At 38.5% G+C, this 14,945-nt stretch overlaps 1 protein-coding gene across 6 annotated transcripts in view; it reads left to right on the forward strand.

Annotated features, from left to right (window-relative positions):
• MYO6 (myosin VI) overlaps positions 1-14,945 on the forward strand; it is a 185,358-nt gene that overhangs the window by 129,456 nt on the left and 40,957 nt on the right. For all 6 annotated transcript variants that reach the window (XM_066253755.1, XM_066253769.1, XM_066253778.1 and 3 more), the window contains exons 14-16: positions 1,322-1,413; positions 3,517-3,589; positions 14,030-14,157. In XM_066253755.1, the coding sequence (XP_066109852.1) occupies positions 1,322-1,413; positions 3,517-3,589; positions 14,030-14,157 (293 nt within the window). The remainder of the gene's footprint in view (positions 1-1,321; positions 1,414-3,516; positions 3,590-14,029; positions 14,158-14,945) is intronic.

A 14,945-nucleotide genomic window follows, 5' to 3' on the forward strand; every position in this document is an offset into this window, starting at 1 on the left:
CCATTACTGTGTGTAAAAATTCATCATTAGTGCTAATTGTCACCAGATAGATTTCCAATTAGTTTCCACTTAATGAATAAGATACTGAGATAATATTTGGGAACTGCAGAGCTGTGCAACCAGAAGTGGAATGAGTCACCGACATCTGAATGCTCCTTTGTTCTGAATGATTGCGTTATAAAAATCTCAAAGTAAATCTGTTTTTATGTTGGGCTTTATCAGTGTGGACGTTCCTTCTGTCTGTGTCTCAGTGGTATTTTCCTCCTTTGTACTTTATTTACCTTTGTTAAGGGAAGGTCTAAATGTTTACATCTTGAGAGGAGCATTGAGTTTTGTTTTAATGTGATATTCATTTTAAAATATAATAAATTATCTTTCGTTCAAAGGTAGAGAAACACTTATTGCTGACTTAAGAGTTCACACTCTTTAGACATTTATTTACTGGTGATCTGTTACCATTTTTACTGTAACACACAATAAACAATCATAATTTTGAAGCTGTAGAAATCTTAGAGAAAATGTAATACAAGCTCTTAATCTTAGAAATGAGTTAGTATCCATAATTTTATTTTTTTAGTGTGTGAGAACTTGAGTTGTTCATTGATTGCTTCTCGTATGTGCCTTGATGGGAGGAGGGTGGTGGCTCCAGCCAAACTAGTGACCCCTTGTTCAGGCCAGCAACCGTGGGCTCAAGCCAGCGACCATGGGGTTATGTCTCTGAGCCCGTGCGCAAGCTGGTGAGCCCATGCTCACGCTGGTGAGCCCGCGCTGAAGCCAGCAACCTTGGGCTCAAGCCAGCGATCATGGGGTTATGTTTCTGAGCCCGTGCGCAAGCTGGTGAGCCCATGCTCATGCTGGTGAGCCCGCGCTGAAGCCAGCAACCTTGGGGTTTTGAACCTGGGTCCTCAGTGTCCCAGGGTCACACTCTATTCATTGTACTACAACCTGGTCAGGCTGTAACATTTTTATAACTGTAATTTTATAGATTAAACAAAAAAATCTATAACATTTGCTTTTTGTCATTTTCTTTAATTTAGATTTATACCTGTATTTAAATTATGTTAAAATTGTTACATTTTATATCTTTTATTATAAGACATTTATTCATTTGATAAGCAAGATATTTTTAATACTTAATCTTAATGCCTAAAAAAATTTAAGTCTTGAAACAGGAGCATATGGAGAGTATGCAACAATTATATGTGTTTTTTTAAACTAATTGTAAATTAAGGATTGATACAATAAAATTTTATCCTGAGATAAATTTATTAATATGAAGTTGATCTGATGATGACTCTTGATTCTGGTGTTATGTTTTCAGAGTACTTTGAACATAACAGTTTTGAACAATTTTGCATCAACTATTGCAATGAGAAACTTCAACAGTTTTTTAATGAAAGGATTCTGAAGGAGGTAATTACCATTATAATGTAAATTTAAGAACTGCATTAAGCTGTTTTAAGTTTCAAGGAACAGAGAGATGCTGGTTACTTTGATGTGGTAGAATGTAAGGTGAGCCCAGCATAGGTCCCAGTGGCTTAGCTGTTGCTCAGGCATGTCAGAAGTACTGTTGGTACAGCTGAAGCTTAGGGACCCGATAACAACTCTAACAGGCACTTCTTCATAAATGAACATCTGTTGCTTCTTACTAGTGATTTTTACTAGACTTGAATTTTACTTGTTTTCTTTTTCTCTTGTTTTTACTCCTGCCACTGCTAGTCAACTTCTTACTTTTTTTCTAGACCGAGGCATCTCCGTCCTTCCTCTATGTCACCTACTTCTGCCCCACTTTGCTCCCTGCTTTCTGTCTCTCTGTAGTGGCAGGAAAGCCACAAGTCAGGAGATTCGGGGGGCCACTGGCCTGAGGTCTGGGCAGGGCTTCCCTTGTCATGCTGGCTGGTGCACTGCCAGGCACCTTTGGTCGGACACTGTCTTTGGTCTCTAGGGAACTTCCTTGTAGTAACTAATTATAGGTATGGCTGGCACTCACAGTCTGAGTCTAGGAAGGTTACTTTATGATTGTTTAGAGAGTGAGTAAAAGTAGCTTTGGATCAGTTGATTTGTGATAGTGGTCACCACTTTCCCCTTGTATTTGAATTTTCCATTATTTCCCTATCAACCCCCTTGACTTTTCCTTCCTTTGAGTTATTTGAGATGTGTTTTGCTGAATAGAGGTAATAGAGTTACAGACAATTCAGAAGTAATATAGTCCAGCCCCTCATTTTACAGATGAAGAAATGAATTCCCAGAGCAGTCAGTGACTTCTGCAGGTGAACTCACCTTCCTGGCTGCTGGCCATGACACCGTATTCTCTTATTATTAGCACTGCTTCTTCCTTCCTCTCTCCCTCCCTCTCCCGCTTCTCTCTCTCTTTCTTTAGAGAGAGACTGGCAGGAAGGGAGAGAGATGAGAAGCATCAACTTGTAGTTGGGGTGCTTTAGTTGTTCATTGTTTGCTTCTCGTATGTGCCTTGACCAGGCATCTCCAGGAGAGCCATTGACCTTTGGGCTCAAGCCAGTGACCTTGGGATCATGTCCATGACCCCATGCTCAAGCTTGAGACCCCGCACTCAATCTGGATGAGCCTGCACTCAAGCTCGTGACCTCAGGTTTTCGAACCTGAGTCCTCCCCATCCCAGGTCAACACTCTGTCCACTGTGCCACCAGTCAGACAGCACTGCTTTTTCCTAAGTCCCGTTTTCCACTGTATCCGGACTTGAAATGTTAAATGTTTTCTTTAATATTCCCATCCCACCATCTTTTTTTACATTTTTATTATATTTTTGTATTTATGGGTTTACCAGCACATTCCAGCTTTTGTACCTTTACTTATATACCATAATGAAACTGATTCTGGAATAAATAAACAGGAAAAACAAGTACTTATCAGTTAAGGTAGTTTCTCTGAAAATGTTTCATGTTCTTCCATTACTGTGTGAAGCCTAACCTGTGTGCTTCTCACTTAACGTATCCCACTTCCTCCTTCCCAAGCTTCTCCACTTACTGTTCTCTGGCTGCTGTCTTGCTGCAGCGGCATAGCTGAGTGGCTCTGACAGATAGTGTACAGGCCACAGCCGAATATATTTACTATCTGGCCCTTTACAGAAAAGTATGCTGACCCTTTTTATTATTTAACAGACAGATTTGATTTTAAAATCACTAAAAATGCTTCCAGGCCCTTTTTTCTTGGCTCTAAATGCTGATACACAGATCTCTGTGTTTGTGCATAGCAGCTCTTCATATTTCAAGAAGAATGTGCTTTTTTTTCTGCAGGAGGGAACATTTGCACATATATAAATTTGTTGGCCATCTCATTTTTGATTTTACATTGCTTTAGGGGCAAGGATTTTGCTTTTCTGATGTTTTGTAAAACTCCCCAGCCTCCAAACTAGTGTATATGAACCTCTGTCCTGGAACTAGTCAAGTAAATGTTATGATCAGAAACAGCACAAAACAATGAATCCATTTTATATTATGTGGTATTTCCATATTCATAGTTATGCTTATTTTGTTTTAGGAACAAGAACTTTATCAAAAAGAAGGTTTAGGTGTTAATGAAGTGCATTATGTGGATAATCAGGACTGCATAGGTATGTACATTTTTTACTCCACTTTTGGGAAATCTGGGAAGATATCATGAATGCTTTTACTAGTAATTTTTCTGTGCCCTGTGGCCAATATTATTGGTTAAGAGAACTTACCGAAACTGTCATATTTGAGGGAGGTTTTACTTCAGTATTTCTAGGAAGTTATTTTTCCTACCAAGGCTTCAAATTCAGATATGTTGAAAGTTTTCCTAAAATCTCTTATTTACTGTGATGAATATTTTACATTTTTTAAAAAAAAATCAATTGCAGTTGACTTTCAATATTATGTTAGTTTCAGGTAAAATATTTTCTTTCTCAAACAGCTAATGTGTGAGTAACTGCACAGCAGTAAGGGCATTTATTATCTCACACAGGAAGGTCCTAGTTTAGCCAGGCTCCAGGTGAGGGGTGACAGGGTTTGGCTCTGCTGGTTTGCAGATCTTGTTTCTGTTTTCTGTGCGTTGGCAGCACCCTCTGGCTGATTATAGGTGGACTTCACAAGTTCCATGTGTCACATCCAAACAATGCTGTGCATAGGGCTTCTGTTTTTCTTTTCTATGTTTATCAATAAGAACCTTTTTCTTGTCACTGCCCAACTAGTATTTAGTCTTTCTTTTCTCTCCCACCCTATCTTTAAAATGACCTGATGGATAAAGCTTGTTGATAACCTAATATATATAATACATATATGGCAGCCTCTGGGTAAAATTAGCGGAGACTAACTTTTATTTACAGTTTATAACATTGTTTAGGTTAAGCTGTAAACCCAGTTAAATCACCCTCTGTGCTATAAGATTTGTGAAACCATATCCTTAAACTGGCTAAGTTTTGCAGATGAGCTAAGAATTAGATAAATGTTCCTCCATACCTGTGCCCTCCTTGACACTGATGATTCCCAGAGCTGCTTCTTCAGGATGATTTGCAAAACCAGGGGCCTGATTTCACTCAAACTTCCTGAAGCTGGCTGAAGTGGCCTCTGTTGACCTCTCTTGAAATGTTCTCATTATACTCTCATTATAATACTAAAATCTCCCAGGGTAGTGATTTCTCTCTCATTTTTGAACATGGTATGTATGTGTAGGCATGTTTTTAACGGCACATGCACAGGAATGTCCCGACCTATACATGCAATGATGAAGCTCACCTTGATGTTTATGCATAATTTTTCTGAATAAAGCCAAATCCCAGCCTTTGTCAGGTCAGGCAACTCTGGGAAGTGACCTCAACCCCCAGGCATGTTCTTGCCTGCTGGCCTGCAAAAAAATGCATTGCTTCTTTTTTCTGTTATTGTATATAGTTATTTTATTTTGATCTAAGTAACACATTATTTTCTTCATTTTTAAATTTTATTTAGAAAATTAAATTTAACAGGGTGACATTGATCACTAAGAGTACATAGGTTTCAGGTAAACATTTCTATAGCATTTGAACTGTTGATTATGTTATATACCCATCACCCAAAGTCAAATCATTTTCCCTCACCTTGTATTTGTCCCTCTTTATACCCCTCCTCCCAACTCATCCCCCATGTTCCTCTCCCACTGATAACTACTTCACTTTTATCTGGGTCCATGAGTCTCAGTTTTATATCCTACCTGTGTGTGAAATCATACAGTTCTTAGCTTTTTCTGATTTACTTATTTCGTTTGGTATAATGTTCTTAAGGTCCATCCATGTTGTCTTAAATGGCACTATGTCATCATTTCTTATGGCTGAGTAGTATTCCATTGTATATATGTACCACATCTTTTTTTTTTTTTTTTGTATTTTTCTGAAGCTGGAAACGGGGAGGCAGTCAGACAGACTCCCGCATGTGCCCGACCGGGATCCACCCGGCACGCCCACCAGGGGGCGATGCTCTGCCCATCTGGGGTGTTGCTCTGTTGCAACCAGAGCCATTCTAGTGCCTGAGGCAGAGGCCACAGAGCCATCCTCAGGCCCGGGCAAACTTTGCTCCAATGGAGCCTTGGCTGCGGGAGGGGAAGAGAGAGACAGAGAGGAAGGGGAGGTGGAGAAGCAGATGGGTGCCTCTCCTGTGTGCCTGGCCGGGAATCGAACCCGGGACTTCTGCACACCAGGCCGACACTCTACCACTGAGCCAACTGGCCAGGGCCTATGTACCACATCTTCTTTATCCAATCCTCTATTGGGGGACATTCTGGTTGTTTCTATGTCTTGGCCACTGTGAATAATGCTGCAATGAACATGGAGGACCCTGTGTCTTTATGTACCAATGTTTTCAAGTCTTTGGGGTAGATATCCAGTAGAGGGATTGCTGGGTCATACGGTAATTCTATTAAGTTTTTTGAGGAACCATCATACTTTCTTCCGTAATGGTTGTACTAATTTGCATTTCCACTAGCAGTGAATAAGGGTTCCTTTTTCTCCATAGCCTATCCAACACTTGTTATTGCCTGTCTTATTGATAATAGCCAATATAAAAAGTGTGAGGTGGTATCTCATTGTAGTTTTGATTTGCATTTCTCAAATAGCTAATAAAGATGAGCATCTTTTCATATATCTATCTGTTGGCCATTTGTATGCCCTCTTTTGAGGAGAAGTGTCTATTCATGTCTTCCCCCCATTTTTTTTAATTGGGTTGTTAGCTTGTCGGTTTCTGAACTTTGTGAGTTCTTTATATATTTTGGATATTAACCCCTTACCCGAGCTGTTGTTTGCAAATATCATTTCCCATTTAGTTGGCTGCCTATTTTTTTTTGTCAGTTTCATTTGTTGTGCAGAAGTTTTTTAGTTTGATATAATATCATTCATTTATTTTTGCCTTTGCTTCCCTTGTTTTTGGGGTCAAATTCATAAATTATTTTTACAGCCAAAGTCTAGAGTTTAGTACCTATGTTTTCTTATATGTAATTTATAGTTTCAGATCTTATATTTAGCTCTTTGATTCATTCTGAATTAATTAGTTTGTGCAGGTGGACAAACTGTAGTCAAGTTTCATTCTTTTACATTTAGCTTTCCAATTTTCCCAGCACCATCTATTGAAGAGGCTTTCTTTTCTCCGTTGTGTGTTTTTGGCTCCTTTGTTGAAGATTATTTGTCTGTATATATGTGGTTTTATTTCTGGGTTCTTGATTCTGTTCCATTGTTTTGTATGTCTGTTTTTCTGCCAATACCATGCTGTTTTGATTATCATGGCTCTGTAGTATAATTTGAAGTCAGGTAGTAGGATACCTCCTGTTTCTTTCTTTTTCCTCAGGATTGCTTTGGCTATTTGAGGTTTTTATGGTTCTATATAAACCTGGTGATTTTTCTACTTCTTTAAAAAAATGACTTTGGCATTCTGATGGGATTGCATTTAATTTGTATATTGCTTTGGGTAATATGGCCATTTTAACTATGTTGGTTCTTCTAGTCCATGCACATAAATTATTTTTCCATTTAATTGTATCTTTAAATTTCTTTTAATGTTTTGTATGATAGTTTTCAGTATATAGGTCATTCACATCCTTTGTTAAGTTTATTCCTAGGTATTTTATTTTTTTGTTGCATTTGTATAAGTACCACATGCTAGATTGTGCTCTTTTTGTTGCTTTTGTTAAAGGAATTGTTTTTTTGTTTTTTAGCTTATTTTCTGAAGTTTTATCATTGGTGTATAGAAAAGCAATAGACTTTTGTATATTGATTTTGTATTCTACAACTTTACTGTATGGGCTTATTGTTTCTAATAGTTTTTCAGTGGAGTCTTTGGTGTTTTTTTTTATACAGGATCATGTCATCTGGAAAAAGTGATACCTTTACCTCTTCTTTCCCAATATGGATGCCTTTTATTTATTTCTCTTGCGTGATCACCCTGGCTAAGACTTCTAGAACTATGTTGAATAAGGGTGGAGTGTGTAGGCCGCCTTGTATTGTTCCTGATTTTAGAGGAAAAACCTTCCATTTTTCACCATTTAATATATATTAGCTGATGGTTTGTCATACATGACCTTTATTATGTTGCAGTACTTTCCTTCTATTCTGATTTTATTGAGTATTTTAAACTTAAAGAGATGTCGTATTTTATTCAATACCTTTTCTGCATCTATTGATAGGATCATATGACTTTTGTTGTTTTGTTGATGTGGTGTATTAAGTTGATTGATGTATGTTTGTTGAACAATCTTTATGCTCCTGGAATGAATTCCACTTGATTATGATGTATTATTATTATTATTATTATTATTGCAGAGACAGAGAGAGTCAGAGAGAGGGACAGATAGGGACAGACAGACAGGAAGGGAGAGAGATGAGAAATAGCAATTCTTTGTTGTGGTTCCTTAGTTGTTCATTGATTGATTTCTCATATGTGCCTTGACCGGGGGCAGACTGAGTGACCCCTTGCACGACCTCAAGCTGGTGAGCCTTGCTCAAACCAGATGAGCCTATGCTCAAGCTGGCGACCTCATGGTCTCGAACCTGGGTTATGTTGGCTTCATAAAATGTGTTTGGAAGTATTTTCTATTCTATTTCTATTCTTCTATTTTTTGAAAGACTTTGAGAAGGATAGGTTCCAAATCTCTTTGAATGTTTGGTAGAATTCACTAGGGTAGCCATCTGATCCTGGATTTTATATTTGGGGAGGTTTTTGATGGTTGTTTTCTATTCTCTCCCTGCTCATTGGTCTATTTAGGTTTTCTAATTCTATGTGACTCAGAAGACTATATACTTCTGAGGATTTAACCATTTCTTCTAGGTTTGTGAATTTGGTGGCATATAATCGTTCCTAGTATTCTACTATGATCCTTGGTTTATCTGTGATGTCTGTGGTAATTTTTATTCTTTCATTTTGGATTTTGTTTATAAGAGTCTTTTCTCTTTTTTCCTCAGTAAGTCTAGCTAGTCGTTCCTCAGTAAGCCTAGTAAGTCAATTCTATTGATCTTTTCAAAGAACCAGCTCTTTCTTGTATTACTTTTTTCTGTCGTTGTTTTGTTCTCTATTTCATTTAGTTCTCTAATTTTTACTATTTCCTTTCTTTTGGTGACTTTAGGTTGCCTTTGTTCTTTTACTAGTTCCTTAAGATGTGATATTAGGTTGTTTACTTGCGATCTCTCGTTTCTTGATGTGAGCCTATAATGATATAAACTTTCCTCTTATTACTGCTTTTGCTGCATTCCAGAAATTTTCATATGCCGTGCTGTAATTTTCTTTTTTATGTATGAGAGAGGAATAGACAGGGACAGACAGGAAGGGAGAGAGATGAGAAGCATCAATTCTTTGGTGCAGCTCCTTAGCTGTTCATTGATTTCTTTCTCATATGGGCTTTGACCAGAGGGCTACAGCAGAGCGAATGGCCGCTTGTTTAAGCCAGTGACCTTTGGGCTCAAGCTAGTGACCATGTGGTCATGTCTATGATCCCGTGCTCAATCCAGCGACCCTGTGATCAAGCTGATGAGCCCAGGCTCAAACCAGATGAGCCTGCACTCAAGCTGGCGACCTCAAGATTTTGGACCTGGGTCCCCTGCATCCCAGTCCAACACTCTACCCACTGTGCTACTGCCTGGTCAGGCCTGTGTTGTCATTTTCATCTGTCTGTGTATATCTTTTGATCTCTGCTTTTATTTCTCCTTTGACCCAGTAATTTTTAGAAGTATGTTGTTTAATTTTCACATTTCTGTGGGGGTTTTTTACTTCTTTTTTTACAGTTGAATTCAAATTTTAAAGCCTTATGGTCAGAAAATATGTTTGATATAATTTTTATCTTTCTCAATTTGTTGATGTTAGTTCTGTGGCCCAACATATAGTCTATTCTGGAGAATGTTCCATGTACATTGTAGAAGAATGTATAATCTGATGTTTTGGGATGAAATGTCCTGTAAATGTCTATTATGTCCATTTAGTCCTGTGTATTGTTTAAAGCTGATAATTCTTTATTGATTTTCTGTTTGGATGATCTATCTAAACTATCAATAGTGTGTTGAGGTCTCCAAGTATGATTGTGTTTTTGTCTGCTTCTATTTTTAGATTAGTTAGTAGTGTCTTACATATTTTGGTGCTCCTTGGGTTGGTGCATATATATTAAGAAGTGTTATGTCTTCTTGATACAGTGTCCCCTTTATCATTATGAAATGTCCAACTTTGTCTCTGATTTTTTTGTTGTCTTTAAGTCAGCATTGTCAGACATGAGAACGACTACACCTACTTTTCTTTGGATATTATTTGCTCGAAAAACTGTATTTCAATTTTTCACTTTGAGTCTACTTTTGTCCTTGCAACTTAGATATGTCTCTTGAAGGCAGCACATGGTTGCAGATCCAATCTGCTACTCTGTGCCTTTTTATTGGTGAATTCAGTCCATTTACATTTTACATTTAGGATAATTATTGACACTTGAGGATTTTCTATAGTCATTTTATGTTTTGTTTTCTGGTAGCTCTGAGTCTTGTTTGGTTCTTTTTTGTGTTTCTGTCAGTTGTTTTTGTTTCATGGTATTCTATACTTTTTTCACTGTTTCTTACACTAAGTTATGTGTTTCAGTAGTAACTTTTTTGTGTGTGGTTCTCATTAAGTTTTTTTGAGAAAAATGTTTATATGTACAAGGTTTCTTTGTCCTATGAGTGCTTCTGCACTTCATCCACCATTTGTACTGCAGGTCTTTATTCTCTCCTCTTTTATGTTACTGTTGTCACAGATTACCTTGTTTTTATTGTGACCTTGTTGGAGCTTTCACTTATGATTTGTTTTGTTCTTTGTGTCTGGTTGAATAACCCTTTTGAGTATTTCCTGCAGTGGGGGTTTTCAGTGATACATTCCCTCAGCTTCTGTATGTCTGAAAAAGTTTTTATTTCTCCTTCATATTTGAAGGATAACTTTAATGGTTATAGTATATTTGGCTAGTAATTCCTCTCTTTCAGTACTTTGAATGTTTGGGTCCATGTTCTTCAGGCTTGTAAAGTTCTCTGAAAAATCTGATAATAACCTAATGGGCTTTCCTATATATGTTATGTTCTTTTTCCTAGCTGCTTTAAGGATTCTTATTTTATCAGTGATTTCTTTTTTTTTTTTTTGTATTTTTCTGAAGCTAGAAACCGGGAGAGACAGTCAGACAGACTCCCGCATGTGCCCGACCGGGATCCACCCAGCATGCCCACCAGGGGGCGATGCTCTGCCCCTCCGGGGCGTCACTCTGCCACGACTAGAGCCACTCTAGCGCCTAGGGCAGAGGCCACAGAGCCATCCCCAGCACCCAGGCCATCTTTGCTCCAATGGAGCCTCGGCTGCGGGAGGGGAAGAGAGAGACAGAGAGGAAGGAGAGGAGGAGGGGTAGAGAAGCAAATGGGCGCTTCTCCTGTGTGCCCTGGCTGGGAATCGAACCCGGGACTTCCGCATGCCAGGCCGACGCTCTACTACTGAGCCAACCGGCCAGGGTTTGTCAGTGATTTTTAACAATTTTATTAAGATGTGCCTTGGAATAGATCTGTTTGGGTTGAGGTAACTCGGCATTCTGTTTGCATCTTGGATTTGAGTCTCTATTTCCATAAGCTTGGGAAATTTTCATCAATTATTTGTTTGAATAGGCTCTCCATTCCATTCTCCCTCTCTTTTTCTTCTGATATGCCCATTATTCTTATATGGCTCTTTCTGATAGAATCAGACAATTCTTGTAGAGCTCTCTCATTTTTTAAATTTGTGAGTCTCTTCTCTTCTTTCTATAGCATCTCTAGTTGCCTGTTATTGATGTCACTGATTCTTTCCTCCATCTGCTTGTTCTATTAGCTAAACTTGCTACCTCAGTTTTCAGGTCATGCATTGAGTTCTTCATCTCTCGTTTTAAAGTTTCAATCTCCTTGACGAGCTCATTAAGTTGCCTATTGGTGTTTTCTCGCATCTCATTGAGTATTTTCAGAACTTCAATTATTATGAATTCTCTATCATTTAACTCCAGGGTTTTTATGTGGTTGAGATTTTAAATTTTTTTTATGAACTACATCTCTGTCTTGTGTAGCTATAGTATTTGCTTTCTTCTTCCTTGATGGCATTTGTGAATGGTATTGTTAAGAACCCTCATTAAAAAAAACCAAAACATGAAATATTAAAATTAAGAATATATAATGAATATAAAAATTTAAAATATTATGACAAGTAAACAAGAATCCACAGAAAACAAAGATTGAAAACCAAAAAAAAAAAAAAAATCAAAAACAGAACACCCACCAAAAAAACCCACTAAAAATGTAAAAATTAGAGAAAATGATTCAAAAGAGAGAAAGAGAAAAAAACGAATAAGAAGAAAAAAATTGAAAAATAAATTTTGGTTTGGGGAGGTTTCTTCCAGTCATTGTCATTGTATTATGAGTTTTGGCTTCGTTAAATTTCTGGGCTGTCCTCTGCTGAGGTGTTGCTGTCACAGTGATGTAGGCAGGACCACAGTCGCATTGGTGGGTAGGGTGTGTTATGAAGGCTTTATGGCTTTGGCTTTCTGGCTTCCACTTTATGGTTCTAGCAATGGCGATCTCCAGCTTCCGGGCACCCCTCCCCACGTCTTAACAGAGCTGGGGTCAGACATGGAGCACTTCTGTTCTTTAGGAGAGTGTGGCTCCTGTGGGGTTTGTCTCTGCTGCTGTCTGTACTTGCAAGATGAGGGAGACAGGATCTGGTAGGCTGGGGAGCCACACTTTAGTTTTCTCTGTCTATGTGAGTGTTGGCTGCAGGCAGATTGTGGGAACACTGGTGACCCTGAGCTTTGGCCACTTGGTTTTAGTTTCTCCCCCTCTACTCCTCTATCTTACTGCTTCTCCTGGCAGAAGAAGACCTAGTCACTTCAGGTTCCTTCCCCGTACTCCTCAGACAAAACCCAGACAGCCCAAGCTTTTCTCCTTCCCATAGTCTGGCAGAGAAAGAAAACCCAGTTACTCTGAGTTTGTCTCCTCTCCAGAGTCCACTGCGAATGCATTTTATCTTTTACCTTTCTTTTCAACTCATCCCACTTTTAGTCCATTTGGTGAACAGATCTTTCAGGCATGCCTGCGAGCTGAGCTGGGGTTCCTTTGCTGTGTTATAGTTGTTCAATTTGTTGAAATTTCAAGGGGAGAGATCAAGAGTATCTCTCACTCCACCATTCACATTACTTTTTACAAAATCTAATTGGTGTTGTCTTTTGATGAAACTACTGAATAGCTGGACCTGGTTTGATCCAGTAACAGTTTTAAAAACCTATTTTGACAATTGAGTCAGTGACTCTTGTGCTAGATTTGTACAAAGATAGTATTATTATCATAATTCTTTATAATAGTATAACTCTCCAAAGCACTTTTATATCCTCCTTGGTCTTCTCAGTGTTCCCTGTATGGATCATATCCTTTTTCAGATCCCTGTGCCTTTGACTGTGTGTTGATGTCATAGCTGGAACTCCTTCCTTCCATGTTCTATACATATGTCAAAATACTCTGGTTTAGTGTGCACCCTCCTTTACTACCAGTAATTGACTCAAGATCATAATTTTCTGACCAACACAATTAGAATCTTAATATCTCTTTATATGTCCTATAATTTTTAGAGTCAGTCCCATTTAACAGTTTTTTATTTATTTATTTATTTATTTTTTGTATTTTTCTGAAGCTGGAAACAGGGAGAGACAGTCAGACTCCCGCATGCGCCCGACCGGGATCCACCCGGCACACCCACCAGGGGCGATGCTCTGCCCACCAGGGGGCGATGCTCTGCCCCTCCGGGGCGTCGCTCTGCCGCGACCAGAGCCACTCTAGCGCCTAGGGCAGAGGCCAAGGAGCCATCCCCAGCGCCTGGGCCATCTTTGCTCCAATGGAGCCTTGGCTGTGGGAGGGGAAGAGAGAGACAGAGAGGAAGGAGGGGGTGAGGGTGGAGAAGCAAATGGGCGCTTCTCCCATGTGCCCTGGCCGGGAATCGAACCCAGGTCCCCCGCATGCCAGGCCGACACTCTACCGCTGAGCCAACCGGCCAGGGCCTTAACAGTTCTTATATACTATATTTAAGCAGTTTACATTTTACAGTTATTTTGAACAAACAGGAAATTCAAAAAACATAAAAATGAATGAAAGGAGCATAAAAGTGTACTATTACCGAAGTTTTGCTGGGAAACATTTGAATAAATATTTATTAGTAGTTTTAAAAAGCTATGTATGCAAAAGCTTCTGTAGTTTTTATATCATATTGAGTGTAGATTTCATCAGGAAGAAGAGGATTTCTGATTCCTTAGCCTCTTGCCCTCACAAATGGAGTGGTTATTACATTAGTCACTTTCTTTAAGGAGTTGTTTTTATGAAAGCTATATTAAATACGTTACTGCCTAATAAATTGATATAACTGTAATAAAATTTCCCTGCTCTTTATAGTTTTTGATGGACTGCTTATGAAATCATCTGTTATATTGTTCTTGACCAACCCTTCTAATTTGTAATTAGTAAACTGTTCACATATCTTTACAATGTTGTTTTTACCTTATCAAATCTTTTAATTTTTTGAAATAGACTTAATTGAAGCAAAATTAGTAGGAATATTGGATATTTTGGATGAAGAAAATCGCCTTCCCCAGCCAAGTGATCAACACTTTACGTCCGCAGTTCACCAGAAGCACAGGGATCATTTCCGACTCACTGTGAGTTTGCCATTCCAGGATTTAGACTCTGATGGGAAGAGAAGCCTTTAGAAAGGCATATTAGGTATTAGAAAATAGAATCATAAGTCATGCAGGGCTTAGATCACTTGATATTATCCAGTACAGCATCTTCTTCTATAGATGGACATCTAATTTATTTATCTATTTTTGAAGATAATGATGTAACCAAGGCCCTTTAAGCTGGATTGAAAATGCATTTCACTTAACTATAATGGACAAAAGATTTACCTAGTATTTTTATGTTCTCCCTTCTGTGTTAAGTGGTCATCAGTTGCTTTGTTTTGTACCATGTGACCTGTTCACATTCTAGGCGTTAGCATCTAGAGACACAAGCAACTGCTTTTCTGCACATTTTAAGATCATCAATGAAATGTGTGTCTTAGTGTGACTGGTGGATGTAATCCGTATTAGTGATTAGTGAGTTCATTCTGATGCCATTTCCTAAGGAGTTTTTAATAGAAATATACTTAAGAGGGGAGGGGGTCATAAAAACTGAAGCAATAGAAGAATTAGCTAAAGGGAAAAACAGGCACACAGCAGTAGAAATAAATGAGAAATACAGTTCTAAAAGGGCCGGAAAACTGGTTCCCTGAACTGCTGTTGAGTCATAGGGTGTGTGGGAATCCTTTCAGCAAAGGACAGTCGGGCTATTCTCCATGATGACGGACTCTGTGCCTGTTGGTGTTTCCTGTGTTCACCTAATTCTACTGGAATTATTTTATTTAATCCTCTCTTTAGGGTAGATTCTGTTTTTATTCCCATGCTAG

This window comes from Saccopteryx bilineata, chromosome 1, assembly GCF_036850765.1.
Source record: "Saccopteryx bilineata isolate mSacBil1 chromosome 1, mSacBil1_pri_phased_curated, whole genome shotgun sequence".
NCBI lineage: Eukaryota > Metazoa > Chordata > Mammalia > Chiroptera > Emballonuridae > Saccopteryx > Saccopteryx bilineata.